Here is a 22,064-nt window from a genome sequence, read left to right as displayed (position 1 = left end):
CCCTAACAATCAGGTGATCAATCAAGAGATGAGAAAGCATTTGACTCATTGGAAACCTCAGTCGTCGTTTAGGCATTACAGAATCAGGCTGTAGATGAGCCTTACATAAATATACTGGAAGCGATATTTATAAAGGCAGCACAGCTATCTCAGTGCTTAACGAAGACGATGATAAAATTCTTATAAGGAAAGGCAGGGAAACAGGATCGGCAATGCTATTCACCCCCTGTTTAGAGAAGATATTCAGAGGTCAGGATTGGGAACAGTTGGGGATAGGAGTCAATAGAGAATGCATTAGTAATCTGCAATTCGCTGGTGACATTGTCTTGCTGAGCCAATCAGGGGATGAATTGCAATTATTTATTCAAGTTACTCACAGGCTTATTTTACATAAGAGCATTATGTGATTAAGGCAGTATACACATGAATTCAGAAAGCGTTAGAGCAAAACAACGATTGAAAAGAAATGTTATAGAATAGTTAGCAAGAGATATTTAGCAGAATACAAGTAAATTTCGTAAAGGGTTCGTGAAGATGGAAATGGAACATCATTTTTCACTTAAATTAGCAAAAGCACAATTTCATTCATATTATAGAGCAGTAAAATTGTTTTCTGGTAAAAGCACATAAAATCAAGATATTAGGCGATTATGGCGGTTATATCTCGAAACGTGGCAGGATTTCTGCTGTTAGTAACTTCGTCAGGAAGGCTATTCCAAAGGCTTATGGCACGTGGTAAGGCAGACATGTTAAATGCTTTAGTACGACCAAAAATACACTCAAAGCTGTTTTGATTTTGGAGACGATGTGATGTACGACATGGCCGTGACAAAGACAGAGTGTGACTGCGAAAACTGAAAACCATTTTATGAAATAAGCAAAGGAGTGCAGTTGTGTGACGGGGTTCTAAATACACAAGTGATAGCGATAATGGGATATTAGGGACGCTGGAATGACGGTTATAATCGCGAGCGATGAAGCGTGCGGCACGGTTCTGTATGGATTTGAGGCCACGTGTTAGATATACTTGGTGAGGTGACCAGATGGGTGATGCAAACTCAAGTTGCGGACGAACAAATGTCTGGTAAGCCAGTTTTCGAGTGTCAGATGGTGCACTATAAAGATTACGTTTTAAGTATCCGAGGGTTCGTGAAGCCTCAGCTGTGATTTTATTTATGTGCGTCAACCAGGAAAGGTTTGTAGTATGAAGACGCTGTTGTGACTTGGTGTCTGTTGAGCGAGTAGGTGAAGGAGGAATTTGACAGTTTATGGCTGAAAGTCCCCTGGGGAACACCCTGGGGAACACCCTGGAGAACACCGGACGATACTTCAGGGAGGGAGGATGAGCAATTATTTATAGAGGTGAATTGTTTGCAAAATGAGAGAAAATTTCTAATCCATGATAGTGTTAATGAGTCGATATTTAACAAGGAGAGTTTGGCAAATAAACAACTATCTGCTTCCTGATCAAACGCCTTAGAAAAGTCAATGAATATACAATCAGTTCGCTGGTTATCGTTCATGTTAGACAGAACATCGTGAGCAAATTCCATGTGTTTTGTATCGCATGATAGTCCTTTTCTGAAACCATGTTGGTGAGGGCAAAAAAATCTGTTTTGTTTAAGATGGGGCGCAATGTTTGAAGCTATGATATATTCTAGTAGCTTACATGCAATACTTGTAAAAGATGTCAGTCAGTAGTTACTGATATTAGTTTTGTCACCAGATTTGAACACAAGGATGACTTTGCCGATTTTCCAATCAAACGGAAGTTTGCCTTTAGATAGGGACTGCTGAAAAATGTGATACAGGATTAAGCTACTTAAATTTAAAGTTAGTTTAAGGATCTTGGCGTTAATTCTATCTGCAACAGAGCTAGTGGACAACTTAAGGTTTTTGATTAATGACTTGGCGCCCTCGACGGTCAATTCAGTCGGGGTCATATATCTGTATTCGACATCGGTGGTGGCGGGAATGTTAGAATGATCTTCTTGGGTGAACGCTGATGTGAAATAATTGTTAAAGATAGTTGCACTTTTTTCGTCAGTAATGAAATTTCCGGCATCATCCTGTAGAGCGATGTGGGCCTGCGTGTTAGCTCGGAATTTTTTCAGGTTGCTGTGCATAATAGTTTGAAGGTCATGTGTATAAAATTTTTGCTTCGCTTTGCGGATGGCACGGCAGTATTGCTTTTCACAGTGTTTCTGTTGCAGTTTCATCGAGGGGGATCTAGATTTTTTGAATGCTTTGAATGAGCACTTCTTTTTATTCTTAAGTGAGCGGAGTGGCCTGTGATACCATGGCTTAGAAATGCTGACCCAAAATGAAATTTGTGGTATATGAGTAAGCATTAATTCCAGCAACTTTTCTTTAAACATGGTCCAGTTTTCATTGACAGTACGGGAATAAAAAGTAGAAAGGTATGAGCAAAAAAATTCCTGCAGACCAGTGTTAATGGCACTGCAATCCGCTTTTTTGTAGTTGAAGATGAGCATAGATGTGAACAGCTGTGCATGTGATGGGACGTTATCTGTAAAAGTAAGAATCTGATGGTCACTGAATCTCTCACTTGTAGAAATGGTGCTCGAGCTCTCAGGACATGACGTTAAAACGAGGTCAAGAATATTAGTTCCACGTGTAGGTTGGTTTACTAATTGTGTAAGCGGAAAATCCAATGTTAAGTCGATAAATTCTTTGGAGCAGCGAGAGCTAGAGGTGAGGTTGTGCCAGTCAATGTCCGGGTAATTAGGGTCGCCCATCAGAAATATATTAGCTTTGGGAAATTTGTCTCTAATGGCAGTGAGGCTATCGCGCAAATGAGATATGAAGACATCGGAGCTCTCTGGCGGTCTGTAACATGTGTCTATTCACGTTCATAGTATTCCTGTGCAACGGCACATAGCCAAAGAAAAGAAGACGGAAAAGAAGGACGAACACAGCGCTGTGTTCGTCCTTCTTCTTTTTCGTCTTCTTTTCCTTGGCTATGTGCCATTGCGCTGGAATACTATGAACGTGAATCAGGAATACCAACTAGCCCAAGAACTGACTCTACTGATGTGTCTATTATTGAGTTAACGAATGACGACTTAATGCAAATCCAGATAATCTCAAGAGTACCGGGTAGGCTAACGAGATGGGATGCTTTGCGCTCTCTGATGGCTGTTAAGACACCTCCTCCTCTTTTGTTTTCTCTATCTTTGCGGTAGATTACGTAGTCATTAATATCGGGTGGTACTTCAGGGTCAGAAACATCAGGGTTAAGCTACGTTTCAGTTAATGCTAAAGTGTCACACTCACTATTTTCTAGGAAGGAACTTAGTTCAACACGTTTAGGTAGCAAACTACGCATGTTAGTGCATGATAACTGTAATAGTTATGGCGTGTGCATAAGAGATGAAGTTGAAGAGTTAGATTGATTTATTGTACCAGCCGTCATTTCCCGTATGAGCTATCTTGTCAGTCGAACTACGCTCCCAGATGAAATCCAGGGTTCGACGGAAACCCGTCTGGTCAGGTATAATCGGGAAAGAAAAGAGCAAGACGACAAGGCTTTACCTAGAATCTTTTTATATTCAGACGACGGCAAACACGCTTAATCGCAATGAAGGCAATCTACCCCCGATATACTCCCGCTGCTTGCGTCATATCATGAAACCTATATAACTTACCTTCACTCCTGTCTTTCTTTCATTGTGAACAAGGCCCCCGTAAGCCGGGGCCTAAACGTCATCCTTTTTAACGATTGGTTGGTGCTTGAAGATTTTCCACCACACTCCCAGATACAGCGTCAAACACGTAGGTGGTGTCACTCACCCATGCGCAGTTTGTCTACATTAAGTTTGTATGATGCATTCTGTGACTTTGCAAACTCAAGTAGGCGTTTTCTTGCTATCCGTGTTTTCAAAGAAAAATATTCTCGTATAGCATAACCTGTATTCTCGAATTTGGGCCCCTTTTCCAGAATTTGCTGTTTGTCTTTGAAGATCAAATTTGACAATAATTGGTCTGCATTTTTCTTCTTGGTACTTCCCAAGGCGATGTGTACGCTATATTTGAGCTGACTCGACTGCTGCACTGAGGGTCTCCGAGCATAGGCTTATTACTTTAGTCTCAGCGGATGACCAGGTTTCGTGTAAGGTGTCAGGTAGGCCGAAGAAAAGTAGATTGGAATGGCGCAGGCAGTCCTCGGCGTCATCGTAGCGCGATTCAATTCATGATTTTAACTTGTCAGAAATGCCAAGTACAGCCTCTGGTGTCTCAACTGACGAAGCACTGCTGCTCTTTAAGAGCACCTGTGTCAACCTCTAGCATGCAAATTTGAGGTGAAAGCCGTCTCAGTTTGATGCAACAGACGCCTGCAAATTCTTTAACGCTCGAAGATTGTTGCGAATATCATCCTGGCCCGATTCAATTCTTTGAACGGTTTCCAGGGCAGCTGCCAGGACTTCTTCAGTGCTAGGTCCGGAATTCCCTGACAGGAGCAACAAAATCCTACAAAGCAGGTCTTTTAGAAACCTGTCACAGCTCATAAAGGCGACAGACCACTTACTGGGGCACAATACTACTATAAGGAAACGATTGTTGCTTTTTACGCGGCAGTAGGAGCAGTCAGCGTAACTGACCTGAAAGAACATCGGTGAGCTCTCCATTGCAGACGTGGTGCTGTGCCCCAGTGGAGGGCAGTGTAATGGTAGTAGACATATCATGCTTCTATTACCGATAGCATCGACACGTGTAAACCATCCTGGTTGCCAGCAGAGCTGGCGGCAGCTGTTCAGAAGTGGCTACCACATCCATTTTTCGCGTCTGTCAGTCCAGCTAGGGTTCAGCCAGGATTCTATGGACGGTGCCTCTAGTAATGCACTTAACAGAAGGGCCACCTGAAAGAACAGCATCGGTGAGCTCTTCTTTGCAGACGTGTGCTGTACCCCATGATAAATTAGTTAGACAGGAAAAGCGGAGTAGTGGGTCTAATATTCTTTTTTCAAAACAAGCCCGCAGCACCAGGGTCATTATTGCGGGCGGCAAAAAGCTCTGTAAAATCCATGTGCAGAGCTGCAGCATTCCACATCCGCAATTCAGCCATTCCAGTCTTCAATGGTCTGAACAGAGAAATAATTTTTTAAAAATTTTAGTCCCAGAGGTGTAAGGTAGATCTTTGAAGCTGTGATCATTTCTAGTATGGATTAAGTGCAGAAAACTAAAGTAATGTTGAACAGTCTTGGAAGGGAACAGCAGTTTGCAATTGATAGCCGGGCGCTGGAAGCGGTGAGAGAGGGAGAGAAAGATGAACGGAAAGGCATGGAGGTTAACTAGGCAACACCCAGTATGCTACCCAACACACGGGAAAGTTCCCCTTTCCCAGGAGAGGTAGAAAGGGAGAGGGAGACGTAGAAAGGGATGAGAGGATTTCTAACTGGGCACACACTGAACGTTCAAGACCTGGAACTCAGTCCTGTTCTTCAAGAACTGTCTTCTGTCTTCTACAGCTGTCTTCTAGATGAAGGTTTAGTGCAAGGACCCAGAATCTTGGCTTCAGCAATTGGGCGAGGATCTAAGCTGCGGAGCACGGCAGCCAGGACAACATACTCAATCTTAAACTGAGGGCAGTTGTCACAGGGTGCTCAGTTGTCTTATCGCACTCACAGTTCTCACACGCAGGAGAGTCTGCCATTACGTTTAAGTGGAGTAGGCATTTGTAAACTCCCAGCCACAGGTGACACAACAGCAAGAGAGCCTGGATGGTGGATTAAGTTCAAATAACGGATCGAGGAGTGGATGACTGTAGTGGAGCGCATTTGGCAAGTACCCTGAGGTCATGAATGGCAGTTTACCAATATTCCTGAAGAGAGGAGTATACAACAGCTATATCTTCATCATCATCATCAGCCTGACTACACCCCCTGCAGGGCAAAGGCCTCTCCCATGTTTCTCCAATTAACCCGGTCGTTTTCTAGCTGCGCCCACCCTATGCCTGCAAACTTCTTAATTTGTATCTTACTGGTGCTTATCTGTGAGGCAGAAACATGGAGGCTAAAGAAAAGAGGTTCAGCTTAAGTTAAGGACAACGCAGTGAGCCATGGAAATGAAAATGATAGGTGTAACGTTAAGAGACGGGAAGCGGGCAGAGTGGGTGAGGGAACAAACTCGGGTTAATGACATCCTAGTCGAAATCGAGAGGAAGAAATGGGCTTGGGCAGGGCATGTAATGCAAAGGCAAGATAACCACTGGTACCTAAGAGTAACTGAGTGGATTCCAAAGGAAGGGAAGCATAGCAGGGGGACTGCAGAAAGTTAGGTGAGCGGATGAGGTTAAGAAGTTTGTGGGGATACGATCTCCGTAGCTGGCAAAGGACATGGTTAGACAAGGGAGCGGCCATTGCCCGGCTGTGGTCGTAGTCAGGCTGATTATTAAAAATGCTCGTTTCTTGTCAGGTCAATGTTGCTTAAATATTATCTTTCCCTGTCTTCTCTGCTCAGCCTTCATGGCCCAAACACCTGACCCAGAAGCCAGGAAAGCAGCTTGCGACGGTGAGTGTGTAAGAATGAGCATCAATTGTGCCGACTATGATAACAATGTAATGTATATAAAGTGCTGCTCATGACCCTGTGAAATAATTGATAATAACAGCCTGTCATCTTGTAATGTGTTAGAAGCATTAAGTGCATTATTACTACCGTATCTACTCCCATAATTTGTGCACTTTTTTTCCTAAAATTAAGGCTTCAAAAAGGTGGTGCGCAATACACGGATATTTTGCGAACACGTCCTAAGAAACCCTACAAAAGTTATAATGCACAATGTATTTGGTATATTGCCGTGCATAAGTCGATCCTGCACTTGCGCCCCTCGCTGATAAAAAAAAAGTTTTGCTCCAAATAGGCATTCATAGAAATTCGATATTCAATAACCAAATAGATGTTCAATTACTGGTATGCTCAAACAAAATCCACCGATGTAGGAGCTTGGGCGAGTTTGTGGCAATTCATTTGAAGATAGCGTGACAAAGAAATGGATGCAGGGAAGAGACGTAGACACACGTCTCTTCCCTCCGTCCATTTCTTTTTCGCGCATTTAAAATTAACAAATGAAATCGTCATGTCAAATTAACAAGCGAAATCATAACGTCTTTCTAATGTCCACAAACATAACTTTTTACTACACCTTATTTTCATCCTACATAAGTTATTCTCACTTGATGTGGAACACAACGAGAGAAAAAATCTTAGTATTCTCTTAAGAATGCAAAAGAAGATTTTACGAGTCATTAATGATATGCCCACTTTTCATTCTAGTGCAGAATCTTCAGAAAGCTCCAGATTATTCCTGTAACCATTATGTATGAATAAAAATCCTGCAATATTACTTGCTCAGCATTAGGAAAGAAGTTATGCTATTACTTGACACGTCACACTTGGAATCAATCGTTAGGCAACATGGCGTATAATACTAGTGAGCGATGGAAAGTGTCAAATGTCATTCTATGTACGGCTTTCAAATGCTTAGAAATAACCTGCCTCGATTGCTAAATGAATACGTGAAAGCAGAAATAGGTGTTGCAAGAACTAAATTTCCGGAACCTGACGGCGTTGTTTTATTAATTTACTCGTATGTTACCAATACACAACACACGCTTCATAAATACAGCGCTTTATTTATTTATTTATTTATATATTAGTTAATTACAAATACCTACAGTGCCTGCTGGGCATTGCCTCAGGAGGGGTTACTTTTAAACATGAACAAAAGCAGCGAATCAGTTATAAAACAAAAATAACTAAAAGCGGCAATCAGGACAATCTGCCAGTGCTTTATTAGAGAAGTACTTGCGGGGAACTTGTTGAAATGTACTGTGTCATTTGTAAAAGTGTCGTGTCTTTACCTGTGTTGCCTGTTGCGGTCAATCCCAAAGGGACCAAGGTTTTTTCAAGCTGTAATTAAACGGCTTTTCTTCTTGGCCCCTTTCACAATGCGTATGTCATGTTATGAAGAAAAAATAAAAGAATGAATGAAGTCTGTGCATACTCCCCCCAAGACCGACATTATGTAGTTCCCCGCATGATGGCATGACAGCGAATGCACATCTCAAAGCAGTAAACACGAAGCGATATGGTCCTAAAATCAGTAGTCAGAGGCAAATGGAAATAAAAGTAGTCAAATGGTGCCCTCGCATGTGGGCGGGCTGAGTAGTGGCAAATAGAATAGTTTGGTAGTTTTGGATTGTGCCGGAATGCACGCTTCAGAGATTGTCTGAAGTTTGCTCTCACAGCCATTTGTTTGGGAAAGTGATTGCTGGCACGATTGAGCACTTATAGTGGCCATTCCTCCTGTTTAGGTGCTGTGTGTTTGTCTGTCTGAAGCTTGTTTTTGGCAGTGGGCTACCTGCCTAGGCACACACAAATACACACACCTGCCTGCCCCTGCCTGCCTTGCCTGCCTGCCTGAGATGGGCAGTGGCCCATCGCTTGACAAATGCGCCACTGTGCCAGGAGGGGTGGGAAGACTCCCAGGGATCTATGAATTGAGAGAACGACCAGTTTCACATATATGGACATTAACCCAATATCGCTGCCCAAACTACTGCCATCCGTGAGCACTGGATCTGTACACCATAACTGAAGTGAAAACCAAACTGCACCTGATTTGCATTTGGCCTAACTATGCAAATCGACTAGAATTATTTTTATTACTGAAGCAATTTAAAAGCGAATCACCGACTTTCTTTGACAGCACTCACTCGCCTATTGTAGCCTCACGCGGATACATGGCCATGCTGATCTTCCCATGCCTGCCCTGTGCACACCCACGTGCATGCTGGTGGGCTTGCACAGGAGGGAGCGCAAAATATGCAGCTAAAGCATTTTTCTAAAAATGTTGGGGTGCGCAAATTACGCGAGTAAATATGTTAGTAAATGTAAAGTAAATGTTATACGTACTTTGGAACATCACTTGTTGTTCCTTGCACAGGTTTCTTCTTTGTGTGTGCCCTCCTTCTCTTGTGGGAGGGGAAAGAGACTAAGCCAAGCCTCAACAGAATTCGCTTGGCTATGTTTTTTTTGTGTGCAGTTGTTCATTCCCTTTTGCACTGTTTGGCTTGTGGTTCTTCTTACCTGTCTTGGTGTCGATGTGCAGGTGTGTGTTGTGCCTTGACCTTCCTCTCCCTGTCGGGAAGCCCCGAGGCTCCCAGACTGGTCCGCTCAGCCGTGGAAGAGGTGGTGGATGGTGTGAGTTCTGCCATCGTCTCATTCGTATGGACAGAGCAGGAGGGTTTGGGTGATGTCATATGGCTCTGAGGAGGCTGCTGGTTGCTGTAATTATCACTCTTTGCACTAATAATTTATTTCATCACATGCTTCATGTTATGCTCGCATCTGTCTTTTCTACAAATGCCATATGGGCATGAATATGATGCGATCACAAATGTGCTGCGAGGGGGAATCTAGTTTAAGATGAAAGATTTGTTGGCACACTATGGTGTTTACCGTAGCCTGTGTGTCATTTAAGCGGCAGTACATTAAGAAACTGGTGTGATGCAGTTGAGTGTGGCAAAACCTTGCACACATGAATATTTGCCAAATATACAAAATTTCAACTACAGTAAAACCTAGTTAATATCTTCTAGATTCATTTGACTTCCCAGTTAATACCCTCAAAACTGCAGGCATTAAAAATGTCCGATAGGGTTGCATTATATTTCTCCCGGTTAATAGGTTCCTGGAAAACATGATTTTCTGGCTACTGCATATAGAACTGCTAGAAATCCTAGTTGCATAATTGTGATAATCCAGGCCGGGAACTTTTCCCGGACAAGAATAAAGAACAACATGCTAGTCGGGGCCATCCCAGTTTTGCGTGCCTTTTATTTACCCACGTGGTGGTGCCCCCGAGTGAACAGTACGCATCACAACAACGGGTTCAGCGACCAACTGCACATATTCACACACGCCAGGGGGCCACATATGGGAGGACACACAACACGAGCTGAAATGCAACGGCAGCCACCCGCCATAGGGGCTCTTCTACGGTGCTTTGCTGCGAGGGGCCAGGACACTAAAAAGAAAAGAAAAATACGGAGCAATGAGTTAGGTTGATACGGAGGAAATGCCATTCTTTGTTCACCTGGCAGTCTATTCCAGTTCTGATTCTACTCCAATCCTCAGTCTGTTGTCTCCTCGATATATTGCAATTCTGGTTCTGTTCTTTTTTGGACTGTGTAACTACGTGGCTGTGTAACTAGTCTACGCAGCGATGGCGTAGAGGTAAAATGTCTGCCTCACGTACAAGAGGACTGGGATTTGAATCCTGGTGCAGTGCAATTCACCGGGTTAAAAAAAAAAAAGAAAGTCCTCGTGTTGATGGAATTCCATAAGCAGGCCTGGGGTGCGGCCTGACCTCGGTGACCAGAACCGACAACACACTTCCTCACCAGAACAGGACTTGCCAGCCTGGTGTAGTACGTGGTCAAAAACTTCTATGAACAAACCAAGTAACCCTCGGCCCTCAGTCCCCAACAGCTGCGGAGCAACTGACCATGGCGGCGGTCAGACTTGTGACGCAGCGGAGGGTGCTAAGAATCTCTGGCTCCGGACAGGCCGCCACTGGAATCTGAACCTGGCAACGTTTAATGCTAGAACTTTATCTAGTGAGGCTAGCCTAGCAGTGCTGTTCGAAGAACTAGCGGGCATTAAATGGGATGTCATAGGGCTTAGTGAAGTTAGGAGGACAGGTGATGCGTGCACAGTACTAAAGAATGGTCACATAGTGTACTATCATGGATTAGCGGATAGACGAGAACTGGCTGTGGGATTCATTAATCAGGATATAGCTGGCAACGTAGAGGAGCTCTATAGTATTAACGAGAGGGTAGCATCTATTGTAATTAGGCTCAATAGGAGGTACAAGCTGAAAGTGGTGCAGGCCTACGCGCCTACATCCAGCCATGATGACCAGACCGTTGAAAGCTTCTATGAAGGCGTGGAATCGGCAATGAACAAAGTAAAATCACAGTACACTGTACTGATGGGCAACTTCAATGCGAAGGTGGGCAAGAAGCAGGCTGGTGACCAGGCGGTGGGTGACTATGGGATAGGTCCTAGGAATAGCAGGGGAGAGTTATTAGTAGACTTCGCAGATAGGAAATAATTTACGGATCATGAATACCTTCTTCCGCAAATGAGAGAAAAGGAAGTGGACCTGGAAGAGCCTTAATGGTGAGACTAAAAATGAAATCGACTTCATACTTTGCGCTCAACCTGGCATCGTTCAGGATGTGGACCTCCTCGGAAAGTTGCGTTGTAGCGACCACAGTATCGTGAGGTCCCAAATTAGATTAGACTTGAAGAGGGAACGGAAGAAGCGAGTGAAGAGGAAGTCCATTAACGAGCTAGCAGTAAGAGTGAAAATAGAGGAATTCAGGATATCGTTGCAGAACAGATACTCAGCTTTAACTGAGGAAGACGATCTTAATGTTGATACAATGAACGATAATCTGACAGCTATCATTACAGAGTGCTAAGCAGAAGTAGGCGGTAGGATGGTTAGACAAGATACCAGCAAGCTATCTCAGGAGACGAAAGATCTGATTAAGAAACGTCAAAGCATAAGGGCATCTAACCTTACAGACAGAATAGAAATAGTAGAGCTATCGAAGTTAATAAACAAGTGCAAAGTAGCCGACATAAGGAAGTTTAATATAAAGAGAATCGAGCATGCTCTAAAGAACATGCTCTAAAGCATGTTTGAGCATGCTCTAAAGGAGGTAGACTAAAAGCGGTGAAGAGGAAACTAGGCATAGATAAAAACCAGATGTATGCATTAAGAGACAAGGTGGGCAATGTCATTACCCAATATGGATAAGACAGTTGAAGTAGCCAGAGTTCTACACAAATCTGTACAGTAGCCAATGCAATCAGAGCGCTAATGAGAAAGACAGTAGCACACAGCAATCCGTCATTCCGCGAGTAACGAAAGAGGAAGTAAAGAACGCCTTAGAACCAATGCAAAGGGGAAAAGCAGCTGGTGAGGATCAGGTAACAGCAGATCTGTTGAAGGACAGAGGGGAAATTGTGTAGAAAAACTAGCCACCTTGTATACGCAATGCCTTATGACCTCGACCGTACTGGAGGCTTGGAAGAATGCTAACTTTATCTTAATTCATAAGAAAGGAGGCGCCAAGAACTTAAAAATTACAGACTGATTAGCTTACTGTTTGTTGCCTACACAAGGTATTTACTAAGGAAATCACTAATAGAGTCAGGGCAACCTTAGACTTTAATCAACCTAATGATCTGGCAGGCTTTCGTAAAGGATATTCCACAATAGATCATATTCACACTATCAATCAGGTGATAGAGAAATGTGCAGAATTAACCAACCTCTATATATAGCCTTCATTGACTACGAGAAAGCATCTGACTCAATGGAAGCCTCAGCAGTCGTACAGGCATTGCAGAATCACGGTGTAGATGAGCCTTATGTCAAAATAGTGGAAGATATATATAGCAACTGCACAGCTACTATAGTCCTCCATAAACTCAGCAATAAAATTCCAATAAGGACGGGCGTCAGGCAAGGAGACACGATCTCGCCAATGCTATTCACCGCATGTTTACAGGAGGTATTCCGAGGCCTGAATTGGAAACAGTTCCGGACAAGAGTTAATGGAGAACACCTAAGTAATCTCCGATTCGCTTACAACATTGCCTTGCTGAGTCACTCAGGAGGTGAACTGCAAATCATGATCAATTAGTTAGACAGACAGAGCAGTACGGTGGGTCTAAAAATTAACATGCAGAAAACCAAAGTAATGTTCAACAGTCTAGCAAGGGAACTGCAGTTCACAATTGGCAAAGAGGTGTTGGAAGTGGTCTACTTAGGGCAGGTAGTGACAGCTGATCCGGATCATGAGAGGGAAATAACCAGAAGGATAAGATTGGGGTGGAGCGCATATGGCCAGTTCTCTCTGATCATGAATAGCAGGTTACAAATATGTTTATTTATTGGATTTTTATTTATTGGATACCTGCATCGCCCATAGGGAATTACAGCAGGGGGGCTACAAACGTCAACTGTCACTTTACATATTATTTCAACGCATGGTAAAAAGCATTGCTCATTGAAATATACACAGTGCTTGATGGCAAACTGTTCCATTCTCGCACAGTTCTAACAAAAAAAAAGTAACACAAGACGTCACACCTTCAAATCGTGGTCCAGTCGCTTCGATATATAATTTGGTGCCTGGATATACTTTTCGCGGTTGATGCCTGTTTTAGAGTAATAAATGTTATGAAAAAATTTTAATCTAGCATTTCTTCTACGATCTTTTAGCTCTTGCCATTGAAGTTCATGTTTGCTTTCTGTCAGGCTAAGTTTCCGGCTGTAATTTCCAAGAAGAAATCTGACTGCCCTCTTCTGAATTTTTTCTAATTTGTCTATAAGCTCAGCTGTGTGGGGATCCCAACAAACACACGCATATTCAAGTATTGGTCGAACGTGACTGAAGTAGAGCTGGGTTTCTAAGTTTCTTGGAAGATGACTGAAATTCCTCCTCAAGAAACCCAAAACTGATGCCGCCCTATTTCCAATATAGTTAACGTGCCTGTTCCACCGTAAATCAGATGTAAAAGGGACTTCCAGATACTTAAATTCCTTACTTGTGCCTAAGGTAATGTCACCAATTTTATATCTATACGGATGACAAGCGCGTTTTTTTGTAAAGTTGATGTAAACAGTTTTGTTTATATTTAATGGCATATCTAAATGCGCACACCAACCTGCTATGGTATCTAAATCATCTTGCAAGACTTGTGAATCAGAATTTGTACTAATTGCTCTATAAACAACACAATCATCAGCGAACATTCTAAATGAAGACTGTATACTAATTGAAATATCATTAATATAGAGCAAAAACAGTGGACCCAACACAGAACCCTGGGGAACTCCCGAAGTCACTGGTGTATATTGGGAAAAAACACCGTTCAGAGCAACAGCCCGCCTTCGTAATGACAAATATTCGGCAATTCATTTAATAATATTATAGTCAAGCTTATAAGCTTTTAATTTGGTAAGGAGAAGGCTATGCGCAACTACATCGAATGTTTTGCGGAAACCTAGGAAAACACAGAAAACAACCTGTTGCTTATCAATTGCCAAGGCCAAATCGTGGGTAAACTCTACCAACTGTGTATCGCACGATAAACCTTTCCTGAATCCATGTTGGCAGGGACTTAAGAGATTATGTTTGGTTAAATGAGTCGTGACGCAGCTATATATTACATGCTCCATAATTTTACAGGGAATACTAGTCAAGGAAACTGGTCTGTAGTTCTGAACGGAGTTTCTCATACCACTCATAAAATAGGAACAACTCGCGCTAACTTCTAATCACATGGCAAGACAATTTCATTGAGGGACTTTTGGAACAACCCCATAAAGTAAAAGCATAACGTATCCATGCAATTTCTTACAATTGCTGCGGGAATGTCTTCAGGACCACACGCCTTGGCCTGGTTCACATCTTTCAACAATTTACAGACTCCACTAACACAAAAAGTGAATTCCGGCATGCGGTCAATCTCCGCAGACAAAGAAAGCGAGACCTCACGTGAACTAGACGGCATAAATACAGATGAAAAATAACGGCTAGAACATTCAACTTTCTCTTCGTTGTGAGAAATGATTTCTTCACCATTTTTTAAATCTGGTGCAGAGTTTTTCTTTGCCATTACGGTTCACATATCTTAAAATTGTTTGGTGGTATGTGAAACGTGGCATAGTATGGCAAAACACGGCATGGTGGTATGTGTATCCCTTAAGAGAAATGTGTGCAACAGCTGTATCTTACCGGCACTCACCTATGGGGCAGAAACGTGGAGGCTAACGAAAAGGGTTCAGCTTAAGTTACGTACAACGCAGCGAGCCATGGAAAGAAAAATGATAGGTATAACATTAAGAGACCGGAAGCGGGCAGAGTGGGTGAGGGAACAAACGCGGGTTAATGATATCCTAGTCGAAATCAGTAGGAAGAAATGGGCTTGGGCAGGGCGTGTAATGCGAAGGCAAGACAACAGCTGGTCCTTAAGGGTAACAGAGTGGATTCCAAGAGAAGGCAAGCGTAGCAGGGGGCGGCAGAAGGTTACTTAGGTGGATGAGATTATTAAATTCGGGTAGGGATGGCGCAGCTGGCAAAGGACCGGGTTAATTGGAGAGACATGGGAGAGGCCTTTGCCCTCCAGTGGGTGTAGTTAGGCTGATGATGATGATGATGTTTGGGGCACACAGGCCTCTGGTACCCCACATGATCCCACTGCACTTCAACATTCGTGTTCTTTCAATCCGTGATGTCGGCAGCCCGGTCCATGGCGGTCGTCACCTGGACCGGGTCCTCAGATCGTAGCAGTCTACCACTCCTCCCAGCTATCAATTTAGCATCCAAGGGCTACCAGTTTAGCATCAAATTTGGCTTCCAAGTTCTTAAGATCTGCCTTTGAATCATTGGTTGTAACCAAAATCGTTTCTTTTTGAAGGGGGTGTTAGGGGAGTGTTGTTGGGTGTCGCCTCAGTGGGTCGGAGAGCTCATGGCAAACATTCACTGAAGAGTGAAGCAGGCCTTCAAATAACCTTTGCAAAGTTTTGCTATTACTTGAAGTAGATGCTGGAAAGAAACGGTGCAGGCCAGTGCCTCGGTTAGACACTGCCTGCACGTGACTGTATTGCACACCTCTGCAAAAGTGCCCCTCTCAGTCCATGTAGGCAGGTTTTTGTGCTTTACCTCTTAAGCAAAGGCATCGCCCTCGGCTCCAAAGGGCCATCGCATTAGCGGGCTTGCGGCAAAAACGGGATAAAGCACAGCACTTCAGACCTTTACAGGACGTTATCTATGTTTTTCTGTACTTTGTGTGAATGCTGAATTGCAGCATCTTGGTGTACAGACACTACTACAGGTGTTTTTCTAGTCTGTGCTTTGTCCACTGTCACAACTGATGTAGCCGTCGTCCGTATACTTGACGCAGGTGTGCTTGTCAGGTGGTCCTTCGGTGAAGACTGAAGCGCAGCTCTCTTTGCTGGCGATGCTGGCTGGTATGGACACTGCTGCCGTGGCCGGTGTTGTTGCATCAAGGACTGGTACATTAGCCTTGCTTTTTTCTTCAAGTTTTGACATCTCTGTGGTAGACAAGTTGAGACTTGCCCATCAGGTCACATGCCTTATTTTTTCTATGCCCTGCCTTGTCTAAACTCAGCAGAGCTGCTTGAGCTGAACAGGCAACCCCATAATCTGATCAAGTTTTTGTGACCTGTCCCAAGGTTATAGTGTGGCACATAGCTGTGTTTCATTCCTGCAACCCCGTGACGTGTATGCAAGAGAACACTTGCACAGTGTCTGCCCCACCGAACCCTCTGATCTCTCCTCCTGTGTCACAAGGAAACCATGTGCTTATTGTATCAATCATCAACTCAGAAAACTGGGTAGTTCAGTCTTGTCTAAATATGCACCATTGTACGGCATGGAACTAACTTTCATTAATGCAGGTGAGTGAGTGGATACTATGGACATTGACATCCAACCGAAATTTTGCATTTTGCATTCTTTCGCATTGCACATGGCGTGCAAGCCTGCGATGCTGAATACTTGCTGCATGATGGGTTGCTGCTCTGGCTGTGGAGGTGTGCAGGAAAAGGCCTCGCTGTTCTGTCTGCCGTGCGACACCGAGCAGCGTAAAATATTTCAAGCAGTCAATTTCAAGCAAATATTTCAAGCACCGCTTTCCCTTACAGGAAAGCGATGGATTTACCTTCAACTCCAAGCGTGTCTGCGAGAGTTATTTGGTCTCACAGATTTAATTCGGCCTGATGAGTTTGTGGTCAATGGAGAAGCAGTGTTACTGCAACACGAGAAGCTGAAACTCGGGCCCGGCGCTGTCCCATGGATACTCGAAGAATCTGTGACAATGTTGCATTTTAGACAGTTGTACTCTTCAATGTGCAGATCAGCTTAACTTGATGAGGGCTTAACCTGAGTCTAATATCATCGGCAGACGTGCCGACACAGCAACGCAAAACCATGAGCCAACTAGGCTTAACATTTCAAAATTTCCTGGCACTTGTCAGTGCCCCCTTCGTCACAGCGTAACAGAGTGTAAATAAATGGCTTGTGTAGCAAGAGGCTTCAGCAGCTGGCTCTCCCACCTCCGAAAGTGTCAGCAAAAAAAAAAAAAAAAGATTGAGATAGCACAATCAAACTGCTGGTGCATTCGTCATGTGATCGCTTCTGTAGTGCGCACTCCGATTCTTCAAATGCCGCTACAACGCCTTGTTTTCAGCATTAGTCAGATTGCAGCATTTCTCACAAGGTAAGCACCAGCTGTAAGCAGTCTTATGCACTTCGATGAAAGCAAGGACTTGGTTGAGAGAGCTGTGACCCTGACACTGCGCTAGATCTTCCAGAGTAACATTACAGGCAAGTTGCGGTGAAAATGAGTGCTCAGGCTGGGCCCATGTTCAAAAATTGGTTTTATAGAAAGAAACGAGAAAGAGTAAGCACGTGAATTGTTGGTCAGAAAACAGCCGCTACTAGCAAGGTTTACTAGCGGCCGCCGTCGATCGCACAGGATTTTATTGTCTCGATGTCGCAGTTAAGCTTTCAGGCGATAACCAGTAAAGTAGTGTCCATGCTAAGCCCAAATACCAATCCCCAGAAAGCACAAATACCAAGCGAATGTGAGCCTGCTGACCGCGAAACAGTTGCTGTGAACAAGGCCTGCGCAGCCATTCGTGCCCGCTCTCTGCCCGTGGTGTGCCTATATGAAACTCTGGGCGGAGTTTCGGGACCAGAAAAAACATTTAAGAGCTGCGTCAACGCTGTTGTGAGTCGTGCACAGGGCCCTTAGTACGCGACAGACACAAATAAAAATAAAAATGTCTACCTAACACCCTTCCCTAATTTCAATTCCTTGGGAAACCCCTGGGTGCAGAAAAGAACTAAGTGGTCAGGTAAACTTGATCGCCTATGTTTGTCACGCTAATCGAGTGAGTGAATGCGCAAGCAATCGCGAAGCTGTCCAAAATGGGGCTTCCCATTTTCACACAGGCTGGCATGTGGCCCCTGTTGCAGCTAGAACAGGAGCACCAGCCCCCAAAACACGCGAGCACTCCCCATGGCATTTGTGCTGCATAGCATGCCGCGTAGAAAATGATTTTGGTGGCCTAAGAGCATGCAGTGGCAGATGTGTAGTCCTGTACATTCGGTGAACTGCTCCTCAAAGTTGCATTCACACACAGGCGGAGTTAGCACCTATTTTTTAGCCAGATAGTGGACAACTCGCATTTTCTAAATGACTTGGGACATCATGGCTCAAAAGCAATGAAAATTTAGGCCTCTTCCTCACCTGCTTTAAGCTGGCTATAAGCAATTCTTTTCTTCACTGGGTCTGTTGCGAACTGTGCTGTGCTAGAGCTGACGGAAACAGAAGAAAGTAATGTAGCTGCTGTTATTTAGCTTTAGCATTTCGTTTCCAAATTGTGAATTTTGGCTTCAGCCGTAGTGTCTAGTGATAGTCAACACACACAAAAAAGAATATGCTCGATTTTGCGTAGTTAGGCCAAATGCAAATTAGGTGCGCTAGCTGTTTGGTTTTCACTTTGGTTCTGGTGTTCAGATCCAGTGTTCATGGATGACAGTTGTTCGGACAGTGATAATGGGTTAGTGTCCATATGTGCAGAATTGGTTATTTTCTGGCAGTCTTCCTACCACTCCTGGTGCAGCGGTCAAACTATGCGCCACTGCCCTTTTATGGCCCTTCTATGCTTCCATAGGTAGAACTTGGGGTAGCTTGGGTTGGGTTGCGATGCAGGTTGTCCTTCACAATTAATTGCGCTGCTGCCTGCCGCAAAACTGGCTTCAGACAAGCAGACAAACGCAGCAACTAAATGAGGCCACTATAAGTGCTAGTGCACTAAAATTAATGCTGTGAGCTAAAATTGGGGTGAGTGAAGAGCCAAATGTAACCACGATAGTTAGCAGACAATACGCATCCGAGCGGCAGGCGTAGAAGAGCAGGACCAGTTTTGTTGTCGTGAGGTCGAGGTGTGCGGAACTGTTGCTTTGTCCCTTGCCGGTCGGCACACCTACTCATCTAGCCACCCTATTGAACATGTGGCCCTGACTGATGCCTACAACGATTGTGTTCATTTTGCCCCTTCGAGAAGGGCAATTCAACTTTTGCGATGAACGGAAGCAGGTTTAGAGGCGCCTCTCCTTCTTCTCCCCGGGGTCGCTATACAATGCCCCCTCTCTCGGATAACAAAGCAGACCATGGGCCCACTCTGCCACATGCACTGGGCGAGATGTCCCGCCTGATTTGGGGTGGTAGCTATATGCAAGCAGTGGCATATCGTCTCTGTGAGATACACTGCAAATACAATGCGCCAGTGTCGTATCCCTGTAAACGCAGCTAGAGATTACACAAAAGGGAAAGTCCCTGCCACCGCCGTCAGCTGGCCTTCAGCTTTCGGAGAGTGAAGTTGCGGTGCTAAGGAGTCTTCATCGTACAAGTTGAATTGCTTGCGTCCACATCATCATGTGAGACAGGAAAGCCTGGCCAGAGGTGTCAGTTCACTGCCGATAAAGTACGTGACCATAGCAATGCAGCGAAACTTGAGAAGTGGTCTGTTGGAGCGAAACGACATTCACCCCCAAGCCTCCAACAACTCAGAGACACACTAAGCGACAAGCAGTGCTCTCGCATTTACACGTTATAAGATTATAAGATTTGCTTAGATGCTCCCATAATTTTTTTTTCTCATAATTTTGATTGGATGTAATTTCCATCGCTAAGGAAAGAAGTTGGAGGTAACAGTTTGTGGTGACACACTCTTGCACATATTTCCGCGCAGCTTCTGCCTCGTTATCATCCGGCCCAGCGTAAAACGGCCACACGCTGGACTGCGTTACGGATAAAACACAGCGCCACCGCTGTGTCACTCGACGCATGTGTTACTCTAGGCATGCGTCACCGACGGTGGCTGCAAAAACAGGCTGCCTGACTGGGAAGAGCGGCTTTCTTCCTTCCGCTACTGAGACGTGCGTAGCATGGGTATGCTCGTCCGCTGCCATCGCTAATCGAATAAACAGTTGTTACGTTTTTATGTTGGGATTCGTCCTTCAGCAGAAAGGACATCCAACATCTGGAGGCCCGGACAACGGACAATAACGCATCGCCATGGACGAGCAAGAGCAACAGCTTCAGGAACGGCACGGCCAACTCAATGCTTCCGTGTAGCAGCATCTTGCCGGCTCCGCTGAGGTCATCAGAACCCCAGCAGACGGCATCCCGCACGCTGCCCCGCACGACGTCTGGCGTGTCGGTATCAAGCTTCCACCGTTTTGGGCCGACTCGCCCGAGGTATGGTTCAGTCAAGTCGAAGCCCAGTTTTCTGCAAGACCAGTCACGCAAGACCGGACCCACTACGATTATGTCGTCGCCCACCTTGAGTCCCGCTACGCCAATTAACGAGGTACGGGATATCCTTAATTGCCGACCCACCAACGGCCAACCTTTACGAACACCTCAAGACTGAACTCATCCGCCACCTGTCACTCTCGGAAGACCAGAAGGTGCGACAACTGCAGTCCGCAGAACTTGCTGAGCGCAAGCCTTCGCAGCTCCTCCGCCGCATGCGTGCTCTCGCGGGCAAAATGGAAGTCCAGGATTCCTTACTGTGAGCACTTTGGCTTCAGCGACTTCCACCGCACGTCCAGGCAATTCTGCAGGCTCAGCTAACGCTACCTCTCGACCAACTTTCTGGGATCGCTGATCATGTCATCGAGGTCTCTTTGCTGCAGTTGTCGCCCACGGTCCAGGCTGTAGCCGCACCGCTGAACACCACAGGGCTTGCGCGTCTTATCGACGATATCAATCGACAGCTCAGCTCCATTCAATGATGCCTGGATCAACACTTGCCGACGCGCCACCCGCAACCCCGTCACCGTAACACCACCCTATCGCAGCAACCTGGTGACGACGGCCGGTGCTACTACCATAGGCGCTTCGGGGACAGAGCACGACAATGTCGACCGCCCTGCTCCGCTGGACATAAGGGAAACACCAACGGCAGCTCGTAGACACGGCTGTGAGCTGCCAACCTGGAGGCCGTCGCATCTTCATCACCGACCAAATTACAAAGCAGCGGTTCTTTGTCGACAGTGGTTCCGACATTTGCCGCTACCCTCGAGCCCACTTTCAAGGTACCCATCCTCCTACGTCTTTCGAGCTCAGCGCGGCAAACCGGTCCACAATCAATACTTACGGCTTGCTCCGCCTGCACGTCCAGTTTAAAAACCTACGCCATGGCCTTCATTGGAATTTTGTCACCACCGATGTCACCTAGCCAATCATTTGCTCAGACTTTTTGGCGCACTACAACCTCCTTCTGGACTGCCGACGCAACAACGGGACGTTCTTCGCCAGAACAGCGAACAACTACCCCCCAGCCGAGCATCAAAGTACTCGGTGTTGAAAATCATTCACCGTACCATGCCATCCTCTCCGAATTTCCCGGTTTTACGTGCCCTAGCGGGTTGCCATGCGATGTGCAGCACACCACTGTGCACTACATCCGGACCACCCCAGGCCCCCCCGGTTTTCTGCCACGCCAATCGCCTTGCCCCGGACCGCATGCGCATAGCCAAAGCAGAGTTCGAAGCCATGCTCTGTGAGGGAATCGCCCGCCGCTCGGCTCATGGGCCTCGCCACTTCACCTTGTCCCGAAGAAGACCGAAGGCTGGCGGCCCTGTGGAGACTACTGCCCTCAACGCCCACACCATTCCGGACAGGTACCCCGTTCACCACATACAGGACTTCGCCCATTGCATTTATGGCTGCCACGTTTTCTTCATGCTTGACTTGGTGAAGGCCTACACGCAGATACCCGTCAATCCGGACGATGTCCCAAAAACTGCAATCATTACCTCTTTCAGCTTGTTCGAGTTTCCCTTCATGAGCTTTGGCCTGAGGAACGCTGGACAAACCTTTCAACGCTTCATCGATGAAGTCGTCCGCGG

General features: G+C 45.3%; 1 protein-coding gene across 1 annotated transcript in view; it reads left to right on the top strand.

Moving 5' to 3' along the window:
- LOC144127799 (uncharacterized) overlaps positions 1-22,064 on the top strand; it is a 482,923-nt gene that overhangs the window by 46,031 nt on the left and 414,828 nt on the right. Inside the window, exons 3-5 of the mRNA XM_077660716.1 lie at positions 6,481-6,531; positions 9,134-9,225; positions 16,018-16,129. Of these exons, the coding sequence (XP_077516842.1) occupies positions 6,481-6,531; positions 9,134-9,225; positions 16,018-16,129 (255 nt within the window). The remainder of the gene's footprint in view (positions 1-6,480; positions 6,532-9,133; positions 9,226-16,017; positions 16,130-22,064) is intronic.

This window comes from Amblyomma americanum, chromosome 4 (genome assembly GCF_052857255.1).
Source record: "Amblyomma americanum isolate KBUSLIRL-KWMA chromosome 4, ASM5285725v1, whole genome shotgun sequence".
Lineage (NCBI taxonomy): Eukaryota > Metazoa > Arthropoda > Arachnida > Ixodida > Ixodidae > Amblyomma > Amblyomma americanum.
The sequence above is the reverse complement of the archived record's forward strand: the minus strand, read 5'-3'. Positions and strand labels throughout refer to the sequence as shown.